The sequence below is a fragment of the Myotis daubentonii genome, chromosome 1 (assembly GCF_963259705.1).
Source record: "Myotis daubentonii chromosome 1, mMyoDau2.1, whole genome shotgun sequence".
Classification (NCBI taxonomy): domain Eukaryota; kingdom Metazoa; phylum Chordata; class Mammalia; order Chiroptera; family Vespertilionidae; genus Myotis; species Myotis daubentonii.
Window position 1 is genome coordinate 10,437,475 of NC_081840.1, and position 25,843 is coordinate 10,463,317.

Genomic DNA, 25,843 nt, shown 5'->3' on the forward strand with positions numbered 1-25,843 from the left:
TTGCCGGAAATGAGCCTCTGGGCTCCCTGTTGATTGCATTTACCCACATGCCCACAAGTCCTCCGTAGTCAGATGCAGGGAGATAACATTCTTTCCTGCTCTTAAAATATTTCTCGCTGTAAATAAGACTCCTCGTTTTTAAAACCTAGTAAATAGGAAAAAGTGAGTCATTATTTATGGATAATCACTTTTGCCAGCTGTGACTGCATTTTACGTCCATTTTTTTTTCCTTTTCCTTTTTTTTTTTTTTTTTTTTTTTGGACTAGAGAATCTGTCTTGTCACTCTTTAGGGAAAAAGCCATATTGGTCCCATCAATAGCCTCTTTTAGCACATAATCACAGTTAAGACACTGTGAACAGAGATTTTTCTTGGAGACAGGAAAAAAATGACTTCCTTAGAATGCAGAACTATGGAGAATAATCCAGAATCATATGATAGCACCTAAAGAGAAAACGGACTTATTTTAGAGTTCTTTCCAAAATGGAATAATCATTTAAAAAATATTATGGGTATCGAGTGTCTGCTCTATGTCTACCAAGTTGCAAATGTTGAAAGGTTAAGTGATTTCAGGTGGGACACCTGGTATACCAGGACATTTATTTGCAAGTAGCAGGAAATCCATTTCAAACAGCCTTAACAACCCTGGGAGCTCCAGCGTCAGGCACGGTTCAATTAGGCTGTAGCTCACTCTGCAATTCTCCGACTCTTCCCCTCCCTGTGGATGACTTCCATTCTCGGGCTCATAATCGACACTTAAAAACATGTGCGTGAATGTTTGGGTCAGTGCACCACTGGATCAGAGAACTTGTGGAGGTTGCATCCTTATGGTAGGAAAAGGGCTGTTGTAGTACCAAACCTCCCTTCTGCATCCCAGCTGTCTAGTGGGAGAGCTTTCTCAACTCAGACAAAATTCCTGGGCTCCGTTATGGTTGGACCAACTCTTTACCAGTTAGTGGTGCCAGGAGAGGATGCCATGTACTGATTGGTTTAAGCCAATCCATTAATCCTTGAACCATCACTATGCTAAGCAGGGTGGGATTATAATGACTGGCATAGGCCAGTCAAGTCCCACTTCTGGAGCTTGGGGTGGGGATCCAGCCACACTAGTCACACAGCTGCTGCCTGGCACAGCGGGGCTGGGGTGGGTGCTGGGGAAGTAACCAACAATGTCCACTGTCGTCTAGCAGCTGAGCCAGGTCCCAACGAGGCCAGAGTTTTGCCTGGCTTGTGTCATTCTCTGCTCATGGTCTGGTCATCATGTTATCCTTCCCAGCTCATCCTAAATGGCCAAGCCACCACCTGCTCATGGCCAGTCCGTGGCTGTACTTGTGCATCCAAAAAAGGAAAAAACTCTCTCAGGAATATGATGTCCCCATGCTGAAGGAAAACTTAAAGTCTAATCTATACTAATAAAAGGGTAATATGCTAATTAGAGACCTTCCGGGAGACCTTCCGGATGTCCTTCTGGACAAAGCCATGGTGGTGGGGCCGAGGCAGAGGTGGTTAGGAGCGATCAGGCCAGGAAGGGAAGGCAGTTGGGGGCGAGCAGGCCAGCAGGGGGGGCAGTGGAGGCAAGCAGGCTGGGGGGGGGGCAGTTGGGGGTGATCAGGCCAGCAAGGAGGGGTAGTTGGGGGTGAGAAGGCTGGTGGGGGGGCAGTTGGGGGTGAGCAGGCCAGCAGGCAGAGTGGTTAGGGGCGATCAGGTAGGTGAGCGGTTAGGAGACAGTGGTCCCAGATTGAGAGAGGGATGTCCGACTGCTGGTTTAGTCGGATATCCTCCTAGGGGTCCGAGATTGGAGAGGGTGCAGGCTGGGCTAAGGGACACCCCTCCCCCCCGCACGAATTTCATGCACCGGGCCACTAGTAACACTATGTATTGTTAACAGACTAAATGTTATTCAGACGTGTATTGGAGAAGAGAAGATGGCTGCTATCTTTTCCTGGTTTAACTCTGACATTCCAGTTGCCTGGAACTTCAAACTCGGAGCTCTTCCTCAAGGCAGTGTGTCATTTGCTCTTGAAATCATTTTCCAAATAGAGGAACACTCTGGGTCAGAGAACAGATCGTTTCAAGTAGATGCCCCCCGCCCCCCCTGAGTGAGAATCTGAGCATGTGACCTGCTATGGCCGATGGCAGTTTAACATGCCCCATATGCCCTGGCCAGTGTGGCTCAGTTGGCTGAGTGTCGTCTGGTGCACTGAGAGGTCGCAGGTTCAATTCCTGGTCAGGGCATATGCCCGGATTGCAGGCTTGGTTCCCGGTGGGGGCTGTGCAGGAGATGGCCAATCGATGTTTCTCTCTCTCATCAATGTTCCTCTCTCCCTCTCCCTTCCTCTCTCTCTAAAATTAATAAAATATTTGTAAAAATAAAAACACAATGCCCCATGAGGAACGTCACCTCTCAGATAAGCTCTCCGCTGCGTTTCAGCCTGGGCTCCCCCTGAAAGCAGAGCAGTAGATGAGGGCTGCGTGCAGGTGGTTTGGGAGATAACTCTGTGAGCAGCAGTGGAACAGAGGATGACGGGAAGCCAACTCAAGGTTCTGGTACCCAGTTTGGTCCCTCTGTGAGCGACGGGAGCTGAATCTCACGGGAGTTGAGAGCCAAGAGAAGGACCGCCGCGGTGTCTGCCCGAGGGACAGAAGCACAGAGCATTCACCCATTGGCGCCTGTTCCCTACTTGGTCAAGGGCTGCCTACGGGACTAAGTCCTTCTTTTTTCATACTTCCAGAGAGCTCTCCGCTCTGTGTGAGGGCCACCCCAGGTGTTAGAGCAGCCCCAGGCCACCAGCAAGGGGCCCTTGGTGCAGAGGGCAGCTGGGGGAGGGACTCCGGCAGTGTGACAGGTGGGGCACCAAGGGAGTCAGACGCACTCGGAACATAGGGGCCCAGACAAGACGGTAATCACCTACACGTCTCCTTGTCTTTCCTGCGTGTCTCAGTGGCTCTGCCTAACACGTGTCTTTAGAAAGGTAAAATTAATGAACCGAATTGAGTAGAGCTTGCAGAACTCTCATCAACAAAGAGGCAAGGATGCCAGTGGGAGGCAGCAGCGGGTCCCTGGAGAGCAGGCTGCTCTCTGGAGAAGCAGTCATCATCATCATGGCATCGTAATTGGCGGGTCCTCTCAGGCCCAGCAGGGCTCCCTGCGTAGAGGGTGATTTCTGCTCTCACTTTCCAGTCAGTGTGACAGCTCTGTCCCTATGTAATGGCAGTTTTGACTTGAGTTTAAATTATTCCGTAAAGAATCAAAGCGAAGGAGAGTCTCTCTCCCTTTGCCGCACCCTAGAAATTCCACTAAGAAAACGTTGCTCATAGAAATCTTTGCCTCCACATTACGTTTCTCATGGATGTTTCGGGTGAATCCATAAGGCATCAGCTTTCAAAGCCCCGCGTGACTGTCACAGGGACTCAGTACTTGCTGCCTGTCGGGGTCTTCGCTGGGAGCACAGGTCCATGCGCCTGTCACTGGCTCTGGCGCCGCCACCAGGAGCTGGCCTCTGAGTGGGGTCTTCTCTGGGCTTAGTTCGGAATCTAGGGATGGTGAGGCAGTTCTCTGCATAATCCATCCAAGAAACATATGCCTCAGCTGCCCCCAAAATCACTTGTCAAAAAAAAAATCTTTAAAGCAATTATAGTAAGTGCAGATGTAGCTGGAATGTTCCAAAGAATTGCCTCCAATTTTGATTCCTCTAGCTCAGTAGCTTTCTTTTTTGTTTTTTAAGTTATTGATTTGAGGGGGGGGGGGGGCGCGGGGAGAGAAACATTGATTTGTTGTTCCACTTATTTATGCATTCGTTAGTTGATTCTTGTATGTGCCCTGAGCAAGGATCGAACCCACAACCTTGGCATATGGGGAAGATACTCTGACCAACTGAGCTACCCGGCCAGGGCCTACCTCAGTGGTTTTCAACCCGGAATGATTTTGTCCCACAGGGGACACTTGGCAATATCTAGAGACAGTTCTGACAGTCACAACTGGAGAGGAGAGGGCTACTGGCATCTAGTGGGTAGAAACCAGGGACACCGCTAAACATCCTCCATGCATGGGACAGCCCTCCAACGAGGAGTTATCCAGCCCAAAACATCAGCTGAGATTGTAAAACCCTGATCTGACTATTGAGGATCTATCCTTGAGAAATAAGGTCACTTGTTTAGAAAATTCAGACTAAAGAGAAAGAAAATATTCCTTTAGTTGAAAAATAGATCGATGTTAAAGAATATTTTAAGGCAGATTACTCATAAGACAAAGTTTCTGTTGAGCATATAACTTTCAACTTTTACCCAAATAAATATAGATGTGTATGACATTGCATTTGTAATATATGTGCTAGTTTGTATTCTTGTTTCCACTGAAAAATGTCCCTTTTATAGTCTTTATATCATTTTAATAGAAAGTATTTTATTGTTTCAATGTAATGAAATTCAACCATTTCCTTGTTCCTTTTTTTTTTTTTTTCTTTAAAGTAACTTGGCCAAAAACAATTATTCTAGTGTGAAATCTGGCTTTGGAGAGCTGGCCATGGGGTACTCTCTCAACTTATTTTACAGCAAAAAAATATTTTCAAAGAAATAACTACTTTCAGAACATTACAAGAAATGTTATGATGTAAATATTTTTGTACAAAAGAAAACATTTAGTACTTGTGAGAAACATTCACTATTTACATATTTTTTAAATTAAAAAAGCAACAACTTATGTCTCTCTTCAGAGTGTATTAGAGCAACGTTATGGCTTCACTTAAAGATTCTCAGTGTGAAACCCTGGCTCCTTCAGGAGGGACCATTCAGCTCCCGGGTCACCGGGGCCCATCTAGTCTGGGCTGCTGGCGTTCTCACAGCATCACAAAAAGGGACAGAACAAAATCTTGGCTAACAAATCAGGATGTAAAAGAGGCAAATGCGAAGGCTCATGCTGATGAAAGTAATTATAACCACTTCTGTGATGAGTCAGAAAATGTATTTTAACAGATATGAAAACTGTCAGAACTCAGCTGCATAGACCGAGTCTACTCCTGCCTGAAATTCTCCATGAATCCCAGGGTCATCCGAGGCCTTCCTACACCTCCAAGGCTTGATAGAATTGCCAGGAACCCCCATTCCATGTTCTGTGGGATTTTAAAGCATCTCCCACGATTTTTTTTTTTTTTTTTGCAAAGTTCTGGACAGCTTTTGGCTCCAACTTCTTATCTCTCTTAATTCATTCAATTGATAGATCATCTTACTGGCTTCTCTTGCATTCTCCTGCACCCACTCAGACTAAACTCATTGCCTAACTCAACATAGACACCCCCAACACACCATCCCCCCTTAGAGTGTGTGCCTATTGCACCCCTCGGCGAAGACAGGGAGAGGTGAAGTAATGCAACTGTAGGCAACTCAAGGACTTCTGATCATTGCACCACTGGGGATTTTTTCTTGGGCCAGTTCTACCTGTACAGGATCCCAGCCCCCTTACATTTCTCTTGGTAGCCCCCTCTTTCTGCACCCTCTCTTATTTTGCTTGTCATCTCCTTCCTCCCAGATGGTCCTAGGATGTCTGTACTGATTACAGAGCAGTTCAGCCCTCTCTTTTTTAAAATATATTTTATTGATTTTTTACAGAGAGGAAAGGAGAGGGATAGAGAGTCAGAAACACTGATGAGAGAGAAACATTGATCAGCTACCTCCTGCACACTCCCTACTGGGAATGAGCCCACAACCAAGGTACATGCCCTTGACCAGAATCGAACCTGGGACCCTTCAGTCCACAGGCAGATGCTCCATCCACTGACCCAAACTGGTTAGGGCCAGTTCAGCTCTCTTGAATGACTACTTCCAAAATCAATTTTGGATCTTCCTTTTGCATCTCAAAAAACAAGCAAACCAGCCCTGGCTGGTTTGGCTCAGTAAGTAGAGCGTCGGCCTGTGGAATGAAGGGTCCTGGGTTTGATTCCAGTCAAGGGCACATGCCCAGGTTGTGGGCTCGATCCCCAGTAGGGGGCGTGCAGGAGGCAGCCGGTCAATGGTTCTCTCTCATCATTGATGTTTCTCTCTCTCTCTCTCTCTCTCTCTCTCTCTCTCTCTCTCTCTCTCCCTTCCTCTCTGAAACCAATAAAAATATATTTTTAAAAAACAAACAAAAAAAACGCCAAGTAAACCAGAAAGTCTTTTATTTAATTGGTTCTACATTTCTAAAAGCAGTTATTATCGATAACAATTTATATTTCTCTTACACATCTATATAAGCTTTGTTAACACCTTTGAAAAGCTAGTTCTGAAATATAAGCTTGTTTATATGTCTACAATTGACACTTGAAACTGCAGGAGTCCACTTATACATGGATTATTTTCAATAAATACTGCAAATGTAATTTCTCTTTCTTGTGATTTTCATAATACCATTTTCTCTTCTCTCGCTTATTCTAAGGGCACCGTATGTAATACATATAACATACAGAATCTGTGTTAATTGACTGTTTATGTTCCAGTCAGTAGGAGGGTATTAGTAGTTAGTTTGGGGGGAGTCAGGTTACATGCAAGATTTTTGACTGTCTATGGGGGAGTCAGGCCCTAACACCAGCGTTGTTCAAGGGCCACCTTACCTATATCCACAGGTCTGGTGAGAGCAGCCAGGTACCTGGATTGAAGTGCTCAGATTTCACCTGTAGGTAGGACTCTCTCTCTTCTGCCTTGGCGTTCAATTTCCTGCTCTTTATCCCTAAACCGTTCAGCCTGCCACTCAATGGGGTCCCTTCTGTCCGTCCGGTGCCGTCCTCTGCAGCCTCATTCCCCAGAGTTCACCCTGCCTTGGTCTCTCTTGTGCCGCGTCTGTGTTTGTCTAATGCGGTTGGGCATAGGCGGTAACTGCCATTGCTTTTCGGTCCCTGAGTGATGGTTCCTAGGGGCCTCGCCGGTGTGTATTCTTTCTCTGGCCGGTGATGAGACTGCATAAGACAGTGGTGATATACTCTTTCCTTAATCCCCAGGACCTCCTGGAGGGCAGTCGGTATTCCGTCAGGTTGTCCACTGTTTCCCCCGATTCATTCGTCCCACAGATCCATTCATTGCCTGCTCTGCACTAAGAGGTGGGGACTCGGGGGGCGACCGAGGGAAAGTTCTGGCCATCGTAGAGTTTCCTTCTGGTCGGGGTGAGGGGTGGCGGGCTGTTTTCCTGCTGAATACACACTCTCATTTCATAACCCGAATACACTCCTTTTAGGGCTGAATGCTGTAAACGGAAGCAATAAAACTTTCTTACCCAGCGCCGTTATCTCCACCTCCTCCCCACGCCACCGGTTCCACCCGCCAGCCACATCTGCTCTTCTTCGCACCGTGCCTGAGTGTGGGTGCCTTCCTGCTCCGCAATCACTCCGTCTGCGACGCACAACAGTATATTTTAGCTTTTACAATGATAGCTCTCAGATGCGAATTTCCTCTTCTCACTCCCCGAAGCAACCAGATCTGCTCATATAAATGTGCGATGAGGAAGAAAAGTTGGAAGGCAGAAAGTATTTTACCATGTTCTCCTTCTAAATATAAACATAATGTTCCTCCATTCATTACATAAATAAAATGCCACTCCACACCTTATGAATAAACCTTTCCATTTTAGCACCTCTCGGCTATGCTGTGCCCATTTTAGGATGGGAAGCTTTGGCAACGACAGCAAAAAAATAAAAAGTGAAGGCCATTTGCTGAGAAAATCAGGCTAAGGGATTCCCTTTTTCTACAAGCATGCAGCGTCTCGATAAGTGAATAAACACACCAAAAAATATTATCAGAAGCCATTTATTCTAAACATTACTTTCCTCCGTTATCCACTTAACTCACCCTCTGAGCAGTAGAATTCAACCATACCAGTTCAGAGCGGAAAGAAAAAAGGCCGTTTATCTAATCCAGTTCCTGGGGAAAAAAAAATACTTAGGCAATATTAAGAATCTTCAATGATCTAATTTAATACAAGTGATGGTTTCTGTTCTGTAGTCAGTAACATGTGATACTGATTACTTCTAATCCCTTAGAAGAGATCTGACAGTCTGCTTTTGGTCCTGAATAGCATGAAATTGTCATGTATATTTTACCAAAAGAAGTAACAAGAATAATGGCCTCCACAGTCTGCAGTCATTTTATACTAACACACTGCAACATGGTTTTGCCCTCGGGCAGAGAAGTGGGGGTTTTCTCTACTTCAAAAGAATGAAAAATTATCATCGCTCCATCCAGGACCATTAAAGACTTCAGAGACTTTGGCATGAAATATTCAGAAAGTTTATTTTAGAATTCAATATTTTAAAAGCCTGCTTTAAAACGGTTCCACTGATTAGTGGCTCTGTGACTTGGGCCAATCTTGGTTTTAAAAAGCTCTGTGTCATGGTTGAAACCATTTGTCGTTTCAACGGAATATAATTTCCATAAGTCGTGTAAAGCTTTGTTTTAGAATGCCCCCCAAAGAGGAATTGTGACCACCACTCATCAGTTATCCTTTCAAACACTCTGTTTAAATAAACATTACTTTTACTGGTAAGGGTCGCGTGTGCGGCATAGGCAGTAATCACGTCCTTCTGACATGGGGTAACCTATCCACGTGGGTGCCATTCCCCTGCTCCCTGTTTGGGTGGCAGTCCTCCTGTCTCAGGGGCGCACAGGGCCAACCCCACTGAGGCCACCCACCCCCTCAGCCTGCCAGCCAGAGGCTCACATCCTCACCACTCTTTAGAGGAGTCAGACAAGGCGCTGGGGTGTTGGTGAGGGTTTATCAGATCTTCTGAGGCCACGGATGAAGCCAGTGAGAACTTCAGGAGCTGGCTAGTTAGCCCCGTGGAAACTGCAGCACAACCATTTCACTCCTGAACGTCCTATTTACACAGGGAGGCAGCATGCAGTTGTGTATAGAGCCCTGGTTTTGGAATTTAATGATCCTGGTTTGATTTCCAACCCTGCCACTCACCAGCAGTGTGAGCTTGTGAAACTATTAACCTCTTTAAGCGCAATGCTTCCATCCGGAAAAGGGACCCCTCCTAGCATCGGTGCACAGATTCAATGAGAGAAGGGATGTAAAGGCAATGGGATGCACGATGTCAATCATTGTTCCCTTCATTATTATTCCCAAAATGTTCTGACCCCTTATTGGTTTATTCCTCATTTCTGTTGGGTAATGCATATGTGTTTATCGATGTATCACAGAAACAATTTGCAAAATGACTGGAAGAACCATCAGTCCTGCTTTTCTGACATAACCTGTGGGTTGGCTTCATTCCATTCAATGTGCAGAATATATTATTTCAGTAGGTTTTAGCAGATACCTTTCTCTTTCCTTCCCACTTATCAATGTAAGGGAAAAACTAGGCATCAGCCTTAGACTTCAAGTAGATAAATGGGTGCCTCTCCCATAACATGCAAAGACATATTCTGATGTGCCTCTGATGCACACGTGGGGTGAAAAACACCTGTAAGTAACTTCTTGTTTCATTTCTCAGGGAAGTAGACCGAGACTCAGATGGCCATGTCAGCTTTAAAGACTTCGAATATGCCATGAACTACGGACAGAAGTGAAGCCTGACGTCGTGAGGGGCTTTCAGCAACTTCCGGGGAGACCAATAGATTGTCGTGTATTTAAATGTCAACATTCGTTCTGCAGTGCTGCATGCTTGCGATTAAACTCTTCCTCATGGTTTTCAGATGCTGATCATTGGTAGCGTCTCCGAATCCTAGAGGTGGTCATTACAGTCATTACAGGTAGTTTCCTTCATGTTGGCTAGCCACCCTGAGTCAGGCTCTGCCACTGGGCCCCCTCCTCCTCACTCTCAACCCCCCACTCTGCAACCCTCCACGCCTCTACTAGTCCTTGCCACGCTACCTGGGCTCCCTGATTCTCATCAGTTCCTAATTTCAGGAGAACAGCCGCTTTCTCCTGCCAATGGGCCAGTTTCCTTCATGCCTTCAATTTGGTTGAACAAAAATATAGCACCTACCTGAAGCGTGTCCTCATTAGGTTCGGAGTAATGAGCAAGGTGCTGGGAATGCAAAGCTTTAAGAATTCTCTAAGATCATGTACCCAGGGTCAAAGGCATCATTGAAAAATGCCCCAGGGCACTGGCTGTGCAAGACAGACACAGGTGAGTCTTCTCCAGCTGTACACAGAGGAAGAACAGAGTGGAGTAAAGGTATTGGGGGAAGGACTTATTTGCAGAGCCCTTTATGTTGGGCCAGTAACTACTAAACTGCAACAAAAACTGTGACACTGGACATCCAGCATTTATTTATTTATTTATTTATTTATTTATTTATTTATTTATTTAAAATATATTTTATTGATTTTTTTACAGAGAGGAAGGGAGAGAGATAGAGAGTTAGAAACATCGATGAGAGAGAAACATCGATCAGCTGCCTCCTGCACATCTCCTACTGGGGATGTGCCCGCAACCCAGGTACATGCCCTTGACCGGAATCGAACCTGGGACCTTTCAGTCTGCAGGCCGACGCTCTATCCACTGAGCCAAACCGGTTTCGGCCAGCATTTATTTAAAATAAATACCAGCATCAATACTAATATTTTATCTCTAGATGTTCAGAATTCCTAACATTATCAACATGAGGAAACTATCTAATGTAATTCAAATTATTAAAGTATTAAATATTTAAAGATGGAGAAAAATGTAAATTTGTAAAATAGAACCATTAAGTAAGCATCATTCTAACACCAATTATTAGCAGATAAGCTTAGTAAAAATAAGGTCTTCAGCTGTGATAAATCAGAGGAGCCTAAAGAAGCATAGCTGAATGTAATTTGGTATTCTGGATGGGATCCTGGAATAAGAAAGGACATCAGGGAAACACTAATAGAGTATGGACTTTAGTTAATAATATTGTATTAGCAGTGGCTCATTAATTGTGACTAATATGTCATACTCATATAAAAGGTTAATGATAGGGGAAATTGGCTGAGGAGTTTGTGGGAACTCTACCATTTTCAAAATTTTTCTGTAAATCTATTCCTGCCAATGGGGCCAGGATGGTATCATGTGTGTTTTAGTTCAGATTGTTCTGGCTGGTGAAAAGCCCTTTCTGACTTTAGGGAGAGTTTTGTTCAGCAAGTATATTTCCATCATAAATTGAATCATTGAGCTGTTGATCCTTATCTTCATACATAAGTCATGCTGATTTTCAATTTTTTAAATATCAAAGTTGGAGTAATACACGGTCAAGTGCCAGTATGTCAGTCATTGCCAGCACACCAAAACCTCCTATTGCAAGCACTATGTTGGACCTCATTTCTCCCAGGAAACGTGACAAGAGAAAGGGAGGGGTCACTCTGTCCAGTTGAAATGGGAGGTTAGAGGCCAGACTAATAGTGAACAGCTATTGGACAACTCCTTTGATGTTAGATTAGCCCAGGCTCCCAGAAACCTACTCAAAGAAGCTTAGACCAGCGGTCGCCAAATGGTGGTCCGTGAGGTCCGAAAGGTTGGCGACCGCTGGCTTAGACAGAGAGGGAATGTACTGGAAAGTGGCAGGCCAGTCCGTAGAGTCTAACACAGGGAGGACAGTGGCACAGCTGGTGTCCAGGATAACTAGGACCAGCAGCCCTGACTCCGTCTCTGTGCTGTAGTCACCATCAACCTCCCACCATTCTAAATCGCATCTGGCCTGGGATCCATCCAGTCCCAAGTTCAAAGACCACAGAAACAGGCTCAGTTGGCCCCTGAAACAGTCAACTCTGGTTCCCCAAGAGTAGACATGGCCCATGGGTGCTCACCAAGGTCCACTGAGGGCTGCCTGGTCCTAGGGTAAGTTGATAAGAGCTGGGCAATCGTTCGGTTTTCTTTCTTAGAAGAAAACAATATGGCTGGCCCCTGATCTAGGAAGGAGAGCACCCCTAGAATTTGCTGCTGAGGAGGGCCCAGGCTTTCAGAGCACAGGCCAGAAACTGCTCATGTCACCTTCCCCTCCTTATCACTCCCTCAAGCCCAATCCTTATGCCCATCCTGTAAGCTTTTCCCTCAGCTTCTCCCCCAGGTCCTGGTCCCTGCCCTGTCTGTGCAGCATGACCTTGTGGGTCTGCCCTTAGTTGGATAGCTCAAGGGTGGGCCTCTATGCAAGTTGGTCCACTCATTCTCTCCCTTTGGAAGACATTAGGAATGAAAGTGAGACAGCAGTGCTCCTCAGAGTGGCTGAGGGAGTGGGTATGACTCTGAGCAAGTGGCAGGCGTTTTCCACCACGTGGCCTGGAATCTGAGACAGCTTATCTGTGATGGAGGCAGAAAATGAAATAGACACCAAGAGGGGAATAAGAAAGAAGCTGGAGAGACCCTATGGTGCTTGATTTCTACTTAAAGCTTATGTGCAAAGTCCAGTCGTAACCCTTGGGTCCTGTGAGGTAATCTTGTCTCCTTCCAGTAAATCTTTCTGCTCAAGCCAGCCGGAGTTGCTGCTGTTATTTGAAACCAAGAGAATCCTAACTGTTAGGAGCCAAGGATAGAGTCCTAGGTAACATCAGCATTTACTGGGCAGCAAAGGAAAGAGCCTTCTGAAGAGACTGAGGAGTAACTGAAGATGGAGGAGGAAGCTGTTGCTACTTCTCTCTCCAGTGCCGCAGCCTGAACCTGCCCTCTCACTACAATCAGCTCCAGTCTTCCTCTGTGGCCACAGCTCTCAAAGAGGTCACCAGTGACCTACTAAAGGTCAAACCCACCAGCCCCTCTCAGACCCCGTCACACTTGTCCCTTCTGCTGGGTTTTTCTCTCTTTAGCCTCCACAACACTGGCCTTTTGTGGTATGTCTATGTCCATGTTCGCCCACTATCCTTTTCTGTTTTCTCTCCTACAACCATCCGCAAGTGGTAGCATTCTCCAAGGCCCTGGAGTTGGCCAATCTTCTGGATCAACAGCTTCTCCAACCAAGGATGGTTTCATTCCAAGACTTCAGCTGTCACCTTCCTGGGTATGATGCCACAAACAAATCTCTCCTTTAGCCTTGACCTCTGCTCAACCCCAAACCTGATTTTTGTTTTTGTTTTTGAGCCTGGAGCATCTTGTAGCGCCAGAAAGTGAGGGAGTGCTTAAAAACAAACAAAAAACCAGGCACACAAAAACCCCATGTTGGTAGGACGTATGTCAAAGGGACACAAGAACCAACTGAAAGAGCTCCTGGTGACCAAAGCTGAAACAATTTGAGCAACAAAATATAGTATTGGGTTATAACCCAAAGTCTGAAATAAATATCTATGAGTCCATATTGATTCAAATAAATCATAGAATAACTAAATAAATGGAAGAGTAGAGATAAATCTCAACTCAGAAGAATTCCAAGTCATTTACGTAGGTTCCCTGCCCTCAAAGAGGAAGCGTAGCTCCCTTTTCGGTCAGTGCGGACTGCGTAAGGTGACCTTCCCAAGAGTGCAGTGCAGAGGGCGGGACAGCAACAGGAGGAAACCTGACAGTCACCACCTCAGCCAGGTGATCAAGGTCAATATCAACAGTGATAAATCATGTGGACATTATGCACTTTTATGCAGGTGATGAAAATGACACTTTACCTCTCTGGTTCTCCTTCCCAAAACAAACAATCCCTGTCTAATCAGAGAAAAACATCCGACAAATCACAACTCAGACACATTTTACAAAATACCTGGCCAATCCTCCTCAAAACTGTCCAGGTCATCAAAAAACAAGAAAAATAGAAGAAACTATCCCAGCCAGGAAGAGTCTAAGGACCCAGGATGACTAACATGAGAGCCAGAACAGGATCCTAGAACAGTAAAAAGACATTTGGTAAAAAACCAGGAAATCTGAATAAAGTATGGACTTCAGTTAATAATGATGTATCAATATATTTCATTAATTATGATTAATGTACCATATTAACATAAGATGTTAATATTAGGGAAAACTGGGTGTGAGGTGTACGGGACTCTGTATTCACATTTTTTTTTCCTGTAAATCCAAAACTGTTCTAAAATTAAAAGTTTATTATTTTTTAATTTTAGATATTTATGATGGAAATTCTATCCCTTTCCACTATTTAAATTTTAAAATAATGATACAGGATACATTTGTTTATTAGCAAAAAAACTTTAATGACCAACATTTTATGGCACCTTTATAGGACTCTCTCAACTCTCAATGATGGCCCACTGGGAAGTACGTTCACAGCCTTTCCTATTATTTGAGCTGGTTTCTGACAAAGAAGAGACCTCATGTAGTTTAAAGCATTTGCTTTTGAATGGCATTAGGAGAACCTTAAACACACACACACACACACACACACACACACACACACAAAGTCTCCCTAAGATGAGTAAGTTCTGGAGACCTAAGAGGCAACATCATGACCATATCTAACTATATACTTGAAAGGTACTAAGAGCGTCAATCCTAAATGTTCTCACCCTAAAAAATAAAAAAGGTTATTATGTGAAGTGATGGAGGTGTTAACGAACCTTATTGAGGTAATCATTTTGCAATACATACGTGTATCAAGTCATCACGTGTGCACTTAAACTTACAATGTTATATGTCAGTTATATCTCAGTAAAGCTGGGGGAGGTGCCTGTTAATGATGGAGCATGTGTACTCTGCAGTCACTGCAGCTTCACCTCAGCATGGCACTGTGACCTAGCCACCGTAGCCGGCATGGTCACTGTGAGACTATTCAGGGACAACTTTGGTTTTACAAAGTTTATGTTTTATTCATTAAAGTTATAATGGTGTTTTAGTCTGTTCCAGCTGCTATAACAAAAATACCATAGATTGGGTGGCTTATAAATAACAGACAGACATTTCCCACAGTTCTGAGGGCTGTGAGTCTGAGACGATGGTATTGGCAGGTCTGATGTCCGGTGGGTGCCTGCTTCTTCATGGACGCCAGTGTCCTCACTGTCACCTCACAGGCAGTCGGGCCTCTATTATAAAGCCACTAATGTCATTCACATAGGCTCTGCCCTCATGATGCAATCCCCTCCTAAGGGCCCCACCTCCTGGATTACAAGATATGAATTTTAAGGGGGACACAAACATTAAGACCAGAGCAAATGGTAATAAGCCTAGTTCTTCCTTAAGCTTTCATCTCATATGCAGATCATATTGTTTTATTTATGCCATTAAATTTTATTCATCAGTTTAAGATGAATAAGGCTTTCATAATTCAATCCTAAATTCCTTAAGTTTTAACAGCATGTATAAATAATGTATTCAGTTATCTTTTCTTGATTGGTCTTTCTAGGGGCTTATCAATTTTATTAATCTTTTAATTTTGGGGCTTGTTGCTCTTCTTTACTTTTGTGTTCATTATTTCTGCCCTTATTATAATTTCCTTTATCTTTTACTTTTCTTATGTCTAGCTATGTGAGAGGCTAAGATCATTGATTTTCAGCCTCTATTCCAACACTTATATTTAAGGCTATAAATGTCCTCTAAACACTGCTTTGGCTGCATCTCATAAGTTTTAATATGCCTTATCTTCACTATTATCTTCAAAATATGTTCTAATTTCTTGCGATTTCCTTTTTGATACATAGGCTGTTCAAAACTGGATTGTTTTTTTGTTTGTTTGTTTTTTTTTTTTTTTTTTTTTTATTGCTTAAAGTATTACAAAGGGTATTACATATGTATCCATTTTATCCCCCCGCCCTAGACAGTCCCCTAGCCTCCCCTATCACCCAGTGTCTTATGTCCATTGGTTATGCTTATATGCATGCATGCAAGTCCTTTAGTTGATCTCTTACCCCCCTACCTCCTGCCCCCCAACCCTCCCCGGCCTTCCCGCTGCAGTTTGACAATCTGTTTGAGGCAGCTCTGCCTCTGTATCTATTATTGTTCAAAAGTTTATTATGGTCTCTATTGTCCATGAATGAGTGAGATCATGTGGTATTTTTCCTTTATTGACTGGCTTATTTCACTTAGCATAATGCTCTCCAGTTCCATCCATGCCGTTGCAAATGGTAAGAGTTCCTTCCTTTTTACAGCAGCATAGTATTCCATCGTGTAGATGTACCACAGTTTTCTAATCCATTCATCTACTGATGGGCACTTAGGCTGTTTCCAGATCTTAGCTATGGTGAATTGTGCTGCTATGAACATAGGGGTGCATATATCCTTTCTGATTGGTGTTTCTGGTTTCTTGGGATATATTCCTAGAAGTGGGATCACAGGGTCAAATGGGAGTTCCATTTTCAGTTTTTTAAGGAAACTCCATACTGTCTTCCATAGTGGCTGCACCAGTCTGCATTCCCACCAGCAGTGCACAAGTGTTCCTTTTTCTCCACATCCTCTCCAGCACTTGTCGTTTGTTGATTTGTTGATGATAGCCAGTCTGACAGGTGTGAGATGGTACCTCATTGCTGTTTTGATTTGCATCTCTCGGATGATTAGTGACTTTGAGCATGTTTTCATATGTCTCTTGGCTTTCTGGATGTCCTCTTTTGAAAGGTGTCTATTTAGGTCCTTTGCCCATTTTTTGATTGGATTGTTTATCTTTCTTTTGTTAAGTTGTATGAGTTCCCTATAAATTTTGGAGATTAGGCCCTTATCAGATATGTCATTGGCAAATATGTTTTCCCACACAGTGGGTTTTCTCGTTGCAAAACTGGATTGTTAAGTTAAAAACTTTTCTTTCCTTCTAGTTTCATTATTGAATTCTAGCTAATTCCTTGAATGTTTTTGATTCTCTAATGAAAAATACATCTTCCCATGTATTACATTGTTATATTTAATTAAAGTCTATAATCTGATATGTCTTAATTCTCTTAAATGTTCCAACACTACTTTTAAACTTAGATTTCAACATCAAATCATAACCCTAGAGCCGTGGTCGGCAAACTGCAGCTCGCGAGCCACATGCGGCTCTTTGGCCCCTTGAGTGTGGCTCTTCCACAAAATACCACATGCAGGGGCACACATACAGTGCGAATGTGTGGCCATGCGCAGAAGTCGGTATTTTGTGGAAGAGCCACACTCAAGGGACCAAAGAGCCACATGTGGCTCACGAGCCGCAGTTTGCCGAGCCTCAGTTTGCCGACCACTGCCCTAGAGCAACTTGTATTTTAAATTGTTTACCAGTCAAAAACTGCTAGCCAATGTGGTCACCACCAGCATGTGTGACAATTTAAACTTAATTTTTAACTGATCAAAAAGTTACATTAAAGATTCAGTTTCTTTAACTGAATGGCCATATTCAATAGCCATATTATGAGTGTCCAGCAGCTATATGTGATTGGCAGCTACCATATTGAACATTGCCCAATAAAACATTTTCATCCGTGAACAAAGTTCTGTTGGACAGTGCTCTCTGGACATCCAACAGGGTGCTGGCCAGCCTTTAGATTGGCTGCTGTATGGCCCTAATCCTGGTCCAATCAGGTGACAAGGTAATGTGGCACCAGCATGGTGTTTATGCAAACATTACCCATACAAGGGAGTTATTGTAAGAACCCCTTACAAGGGGATTGAGTGGAGGGACAAATATTCTGAGGCAAACTCCTGGTCACCCTTCAAGGCCCCATGCCAACGTCACCTCCTGTGTGGCTACTCTCCTAACTCCTTTGGGAGATTAGTCCTACTTTCTTCTGGACTCCTACCGCGATCTCCAGAGTTCTCCCTTGTTGTAGTACAATGGTACATTTCCATATCTATCTCCAAATCTAGCTTATGAACTTTCCGAAGCCGGACACTATGTGTCCTTTTTATCTTCATGTTTTTAGTGGCTGGCACTGTGCCTGGAGCATGACAGTTCTGCGTAGATTGACGAATGAGAGGGCACTTTCTCTGAGAGGCAGTGTGGTATGGAGCTAAGAATCAGAAGATCTGACTTCTACTCTCCACTCAGGCCCTACCTGCTATGCTCTTCAACAAGCCACTTGTCTGAGGCCTCCATTTCCTCTTCCTTATCAATTTCAATGAGGAGGTTGACTAAGGTAAGGTTGCTCATTGCCCGTTACACATAAATGTGATATGAGCAAAGGGTGCCATGCCAAGGAATCTTGAGAAATACTGGGTTAAAGATTATAAATGTTTTTTGTTTTTTGTTTTTTACTATAAGAGTTCATAGAAACTTTAAAATGCTAAAGTCCATTATGGGATTCTAAGAAATGTACAGTTTCTCAGACTTATTTGATGGACCATTGAACTGTGTGTGTGTGTGTGTGTGTGTGTGTGTGTGTGTGTGTGTAAAGAGAGCCATCCCTGGATCATTCCTTGGGAAATGGTGGATTAGCTGATCTCAATGGGATCTTCCAGGCCAATGTTATGACTTTATGCAGGTGCGGCCCAGTCTTCCCATCCCTGGTGCCTGACTTGGATAGTCGTGACTGTGAACCCAGGGAGTCCCACTCCCTCCTCCCTGGCTTCCTCTTCTCCCCTTGCACCCCTGCCCCACCCAAGAGATGGAATTGGAGCAACTCTACTTGAAATGCCTGTCAGGGGAGGGAGGGGCTGGGCACACACATGTACCATTGGACCTCTGATAGTTGAGGTCATGTCAGTGCTAATCTGAAAGAGCAGCTGCTTTGAAAATTGAAGCATAAGACAGAGAGAATGATTTTATTTTAATTTAAAATTGACTTTCTCAGTGTTACCATGTTTCTTTCATGATACCATGGGTGTCACTGTTTAATATATCTAATTTGAGCCATAACCTAATATATCAGGCTTTTGTGCCCAGGAATTCTTAAAGCAGCAACAGATTATTAATGTTACGTTAACAAGAAACCAATAACGAAATATTTTACAGAGTTCCTATTCCATATATTATTAATGAAGGCCTTTTGTGTTTTGGTGGGCCTGATACTTGATGATGTAATTGCTGAATAGATTAGACTCAAAGAATGTTTTTGCCTTCTCAGCAAAAAGGGCCCCAAATTAGGCTTTGTGACTAGAAATATTTGCAACAGGTAACAAAAATGGCCATAAGGCATTGGTGGACTTATTTGAAGCTGAGGTTCTAGGAATAGCCATATTCTTATTGCTTAAGAGTGAAATAAACGGTTCGATCAGCTGCCTTGGAAACGAAAAGTAGGAAAAATGGCTCCCGCAAAGCTTAGTCCTGTGCTAAATTACTACATGCACTGGAACTTATTAACATTGATAGTAAAAACCAACGATTACTGTACGCCTGCCATTGGCTGACTGTTGTAAGCACTTCAAATGCACATTTAATTCTATGGCAGCGCTGACGGGGAGGCAGTGTCTTTACTCTGAGGAGGGGAATGAGCACAGAGACATGAAGGAGCGTTAGTGGGAAGGGCGGACCTGGAATTTGAACCCGGCCAGTCTGACTCCTGAGCCCACCCTCACAACCCAACACTGAGAACCCCGGCCCTGGTCTTGCAGGTCTGAGCTCCAGGTCTGGGAGACACTGCAGGCCTACCCAGAGGAGCTTCAGGACTTCCTGTAATGGACCTCATCTCATAGGTCACTGCCCGTCTCACCGTGCCCCCCCAGGCAGACTGTTAGGTTGGTATGAGGGGTAGCAGTCCAGACAGTTCTCCCAACTACACCGCAACTGTCTACAGAGGTGATGACCACAGCCACACACTCATCTGAGAGGCCAGGCTGTCCTTCATGAGGTCAGTATCCCCAGAGGATTGGTGACCTGTGACCACTTACACACATGTACCCAACCTCTCTGCACATCCTCCTCCCCCAACACACCCTTCATCTCAGCCATCAGCCCGGCACTGCCCTCAGCCGTTGTGAATCTCTCTGCACCCCAACCCTTTCTTGGAGGAGGCTGACCAGGTGACCTGAACTGGGTTGGGTTTTGTGCAGAGAGCCTGGGCCACGTGTTAACCCCCTGAGGAGGTCCAGTCATATACTCGGGTGGGTGAGGTACACCTTAGCCCAGGGGTGGGCAAACTTTTTGACTCAAGGGCCACAATGGGTTCTTAAACTGGACCAGAGGGCCGGAACAAAAGCATGGATGGAATGTTTGTGTGAACTAATATAAATTCAAAGTAAACATCATTACATAAAAGGGTACGGTCTTTTTTTTTTTTTTTAGTTTTATTCATTTCAAACAGGCCGGATCCGGCCCGTGGGCCGTAGTTTGCCCACGGCTGCCTTAGCCCCCTCTGCTCAGATCATTAGGATCATTAGGTTGTGTGACCCACAGATTCCAAGACCCCAACAATCACGTCAGCATCTTGGCTTCTCCTTCTGCCATCCCCGGGCTTGGCCAGACACCTTGAAATTCTGAAAAGCAACACGTTTCCTTCCATCATTGGATTTTGAAAGAAATGATACGAAGTTGACTTAGCCAGAGTCCCCTTTCTGTGCAGATAGAAAGTTCCTGGGGGCTGTGATTTAAACACTAATTCTATGCCAGTTTTAGTTTAAGGGGTTTTTGTTTATTTGTTCCGTTGCAGAAGCAGTCAGGGGGGTGACTAAAAGCTTGTTCATTTGCAGGGTTTTTCTTTTGGAAATGAACATGCTGGCACAATTTTAATTGGGTTTTAGTTGTTGTTGTTTTAATTCTCACAGTGATGGCTTGGCGATGTCTTCTGGGACTGCGGAGGGAAACTGGCATCTGGTGTGTGAGGATTCTGGGGATTTGCACCATATTTATGTGTAATAACTATACAGTAAATAAACAGAATGAATAATTAAGTGAATAATGAGTTTCTCAGAAAAGAGGACGACCTAGAAATTCTCACGTGACTCCCACCCTCCCTCCGTGTGGCAATTCCCCTCTGTCCTCGTGGGGGGGGGGGGTCCTGGCCCCCGTGGAAACCAGAAAGGACATTTTCCAAACCAAAATCAAGCATGACCTTAATCAGCGTGATTTGCTACAAGTAATATATTTTCTTCCAATTGCAAGGATTTTGGATTTATGTCTCTTAAAATTATCCTTTTTTACCCTAGAGAGAGATATTTGGCTCTTTAAAAATAAAATCCACAAGATTAAATTTCATTGAATAGTGTTTCTCTGAGGGACTAAAAACTTGAAATTCCAGGAATTTGCTATTTCTACTGAAGGTACATAAATGCATGTTAATACCCATATTAGCCAATACAAGGTGCCCTTGTTTCTGGATGCTACCCATGCCACAAGTAAATCTTCCCAGAGGTAAAACCACTATGTAATTACTGTTTCTTTCATGCATGTGCTCATTCATTCACTCAGATATTTTATTCATTCATGCAGAAGTATTTAATGAGCACCTACTACATGCCAGGCACTTTGCCAGGCTCTGGTGATACCGTGGTGAGCAAAACCCGTCCTGTGGAGCTTGCATTATTCTCAAAGAGATAGTAATTAAATAATGAAATGAAAGTTCCATTGCAACTATGGCAGGTTCTATGAAGGAGAAGGTCTGCTCAGGCTGCCCCAACTAAATACCACAGACTGGGTGGCTTCCACAACAGAAATATATTTTCTTACAATTCTGAAAGCTGGAAGTCCAAGCTCAAGGGATAAGAAGATTAATTTCATCTGAGGCCTCTCTTCTTGGTTTACAACGGCCACCCTCTCGTAGCGTCCTCACATGCTCACCCCGTGGGTGTGCGTGTCTGTGTCCAAATTTCCTCTTCTTATAAGGACTCCAGCCAGACTGAATTAGGGCCCACCCTAACGACCTCATTTTAACTTAATCACATCTTTAAAGGCCCAGTCTCCAAATACAGTCACCTCCTGAGTACCAGGGGTTAGGTCTTCAACATGTGAAATGGGGGGGGGGGGGTGGATACACAATTCAGCCATAACAGACAAGTATCTGATATAGAGAAATAATGAGGAGGGGGAGATGCCCAAGCAGGGACATAGGATGGGCTTGCTGAGGATTAAATGGGGATCTAAAGCAGGGGTCCTCAAACTTTTTAAACGGGGGGCCAGTTCACTGTCCCTCAGACCGTTGGGAGGGCCAGACTGTAGTTTAAAAAAAAACTATGAACAAATCCTATGCACACTGCACATATCTTATTTTGAAGTAAAAAAACAAAACGGGAACAAATATAATATTTGTATTTGCGTGTGGCCCGCGGGCCGGGCCGTAGTTTGAGGACCCCTGATCTAAAGAATGACGAAGAGCTAACCCAACAAAGAGGAGGGAAGGGCGTGTGCCAAAGCCTCTGGTGGGTGGGACATGGCAGGGAGCAGAGGCCAAAGGGAGGCAGGCCCTGTGGCTGAGGGCTTGTGGGGCACAGCATGGAGCCTAGGGTGCCGGGTGCAGCTGACTTTACAGAGGAAGCCAGGCCAGGCAGGGCCTTGTAGTCCGGAAAAGGCACTTTGTCTTTTTTTCCTAAGGGCAATGGTAGAGGCTTATGAATGCCAAGACTGTGTCTATCTATCTAGTGCCGCAGACTGGTGGTTCTAGTCCAGGGGTGGGCAAACTTTTTGACTCGAGGGCCACAATGGGTTCTTAAACTGGACCGGAGGGCCGGAACAAAAGCATGGATGGAGTGTTTGTGTGAACCAATATAAATTCAAAGTAAACATCATTACATAAAAGGGTACGGTCTTTTTTTTTTCAGTTTTATTCATTTCAAACGGGCCGCATCCGGCCCGAGGGCCGTAGTTTGCCCACGGCTGTTCTAGAGCCAGGCTCTCCGAGTTTGAATCTTGAACCCCCCTGCTTCCGAGTGGTGTGAACTTGGGCGGGGTATTTCATTTTGCTGGGCCTCAGTTGCTTTGTATGTAAAGTGTGGATGATGATAGTATAGCCTTCATAGAATTGTTGGGATGATTAAATGAGTTAATTAGTATAAAGTGTTTAAAACAGTGCTTGGCACATAATAAGCACTCAATAAATGTTAGTTATTATTCATCATCATCACTCTATCCTTAAATATTTGATGGACAGGTGATCAGATGGATGAACCAATGAATGGGTAGATGGAAGGTCGGTAAGGTGGCAGGAAATAAAACACTCTCTTTTAAAAGCCATATTGAGTGAGCACAGCGGAAACGCAAGGAAGCCCAAATGGGTGTTGTGGAAAGGAGGACTGACCCCACATGTCAAGACCTAGTTAAATTCTCAGACACTGAGTCTCATTAAGGTAAACACCTCTGTGGTTACTTTCAGGCGGCGCCTTAAGGAACCTCTATCAAGCCTACTTCAATGATCAACCAAGTTATTTGTTTCTCGACTTCAGTAATGAGAAGACAAAACATCACCACGACCCAACCGTTTCCTCCTTAATCAAACTTATGGCATATTTCCCAACTTATCTGTGAGTTTTTTTAAAGGTGTAATTTTAAAATTTAAGTTTATTTAAACAATAAATTTGTTAATCCAGGAATTGTGATAGGTACGGGGTGGTCATCAAGTCAAATAAGATATTGTCTCTGTCCTCAAGCAGCTCAGAGGCCTAGTACTTCACAAAGAGATCTTAAAGAAATATTTATGATATTTACTGCAGATCAAAACAAAACTACAGAAGCAAACGCCGCTTTCTAAACGGCGCAGGAGACCAGGATGGGTCATCCTCTGACTGTGACTCGCCCCAGCTCCGTCCTGTCTTCAGTGGTGAAGCCACCTCATAGAGTAGCCGCTCAGCCCCGGCTGGACGGCATTTTCATTGCTGTCACTCTATTTATGAAAGCAACTCATGTCTGGCATCTTCTTTTTTACCCAAAGGATTCTCTTTCTGTAATTTATTACAAAATTCAAGGCCATTTCATTAGGGAGAAATGCGCCATATCATTATTATAACAACTCCCCCTATTTTTGTTCAATTTTGAAACTGACAATCTAAAGACTATTTTTAGCTCAGTCATGTGAGATTATTTGTTTCCTTATTATGAGTTTTTCCTTCGGACTAGTTAACATGAATTTTATGCTCACTTATTATGTCACATGCTCCAATTCAATTTATTTTAAAGCAGATTCTTTGGGGGAAACTGGAAAGCTAATTTGAATTGATTCTTTAGAGATTCCATTTTAAATGAAGTGCTATAAAATTGGCAGACAACGAGAAAAAATGGAATTGAATTTTCTTCTTCAGCTACTCATTGGAATCAGAAATCTTGCTTTTTGACACTGCCAAGGGTTTTGATATAATGTTTTATGCAATTTTCATAACATTTATCTTAAACTCAACTACTTTTAGTTTGGCTGTTCGACTCAAAATGGTTTCCTGATATTTTCATGAAAAAAACAAAACACCACACAAAAAACAGAGTTCTTGCTACACGGAGAATTTTGTGCTTTGATACAAACTTCCTACCATCCACAGTGGTGCCCAGCTGAAAAACATCTAATGTAAAGCAGGTGTTTTAATTCCGAAGTGATGATTGTAGACAAACATGCTGAGGGAGGTGTGGAATAAAACTGCATCCCCAACTTCCTCCCACTTTGCCCAATTTATATTCCCCCTTTCACAGCTGATGGATTTACAGCTTGAGGAAAGCCGTGGGAATAATAGGCAAGATGCCTGATGGCTTAATTTCCTGTCCTCTCCAGCCCACCGAGCGATGCCCATTGTTTGTAGGGGCAGCGGGCTCCACACTAATCAGAAACAGCCGTCACTGGGTGGGGAACGGGACCCCAGGATTGGTCCATCTGATTCCACTCAGTGATTTATATCTGATTATTAACCATCTAATGGAAAATACATAGAAAACATGTGCCTGCAGTTTCACCTTGAGACACACTTGTTTTCTTTGATGTGCTTTTAAAGGGGAGTTTTATTTCACACTCATCTTTTGTCCTGAATTCCCTACATGGCAGCTATCATGCCTGCTGGCTGGGCTAGTAGACTAAAAGGCAGGCGCTATGAGGGTCTTGGGCCGAATCTGCTCTGCTTCCACAAATGCAGCATCAAGGACTTGGAGTTGTCCCCCTAAACTCGGGTTGGTCTGGAAAGGAACAAATCACTGCTGGTTTTGTTCCGATTACAAAGAAGGCCATGTGTGAAGAGAGCGCACCTGTGGGCCAGGGCGCGGGGAGAGAAGCAGGCCCAGGGCCAACTTCTCCATTAGACACACAATGCTTGGGCTCCCGATGCTTGTAGGGGCCCACAGAAGCTTAGCATTTCATTAAAATGAGTACACTAATGACTATAAAATAATGAATCCAGCCTAAATCATACTTGTTTTTATACCAAAATAGCTTTAACATATCAATTAAAAAAATTTAATGAAGGAAGGGGCCAGGCCTGGGAAGGCAGTGTCTTGGGCCCAGGAACACAGGCGTGAGCGGAACCGCTGTGAGGAACGTGAGGTTAGAGTTTGTGTGGCTGGGGGAGCTGGTGGGAGGTCCCAGCAAGCCTGCAGAGGCCTGTGCAGGTGGGGAGCCTGAAGTTGCTGTAGGTCACAAGCCAACAATTGCGAAGCAAAGCTGGGTGTGAAGTCAGTGGTTCTCAAGTGGGGATGATTTTGCCCCCAAGAAGACACCTGGAGAGCCTGGCATTTAGGGAATAGAGGCCAGGCACCTGCTAAATATCCCACAATGCACACGACAGTCCCCACACCACAAAGAATTCTCTGACTCAAAATAGCAACAATGCCAAAGTTGAGAAACCTTGAGGTTAAGATAAAGAAAGTCTGGGTCCTGTGAGGTCAGCTGGAGTCCCTATCTGTTTCCCACAGAAATTGCTGGTTCTCTTGGCCACGGAACTATGCTTGCACCTGGCGGAGGACTCAGAGAAGCCGAAGGAGGAGATAAGACATTTGCTGAGAAGCTGCTGTGGGCTGCTTCTCCATGCAACACGGTGAGCCAGAGATAAGCAGCAATGCAAAGGAGCAGCAGCAACACAGGGAGCTGCATCCATGCACAGGGGCTGCAGCAATGCACAGGGGCTGCAGCAATGCAGGGAGCTGCAGCAATGCATGGCACCCGGCACCTACAGCCAGAATGTAAAGGTAGCCGCTTCCCTGCCGCCTTCCACTCTAACTTGGAACCATATAAGGAAGGGAGCTAGCTCTAGGTAATGC

At 44.3% G+C, this 25,843-nt stretch overlaps 1 protein-coding gene across 2 annotated transcripts in view; it reads left to right on the forward strand.

Annotated features, from left to right (window-relative positions):
• The window catches only part of EFCAB11 (EF-hand calcium binding domain 11), a 137,877-nt gene extending 114,831 nt beyond the window's left edge, over positions 1–23,046 (forward strand). The window contains exon 6 of one of the 2 annotated variants that reach the window (XM_059688330.1): positions 22,992–23,046. In XM_059688330.1, the coding sequence (XP_059544313.1) occupies positions 22,992–23,031 (40 nt within the window). In that variant the 3' untranslated portion in view covers positions 23,032–23,046. Of the gene's footprint in view, positions 1–9,456; positions 9,654–22,991 lie in introns of those variants that run through there. The other variant, XM_059688320.1, reaches the window with a different exon arrangement.
• Positions 23,047–25,843: the final 2,797 nt, after the last annotated feature.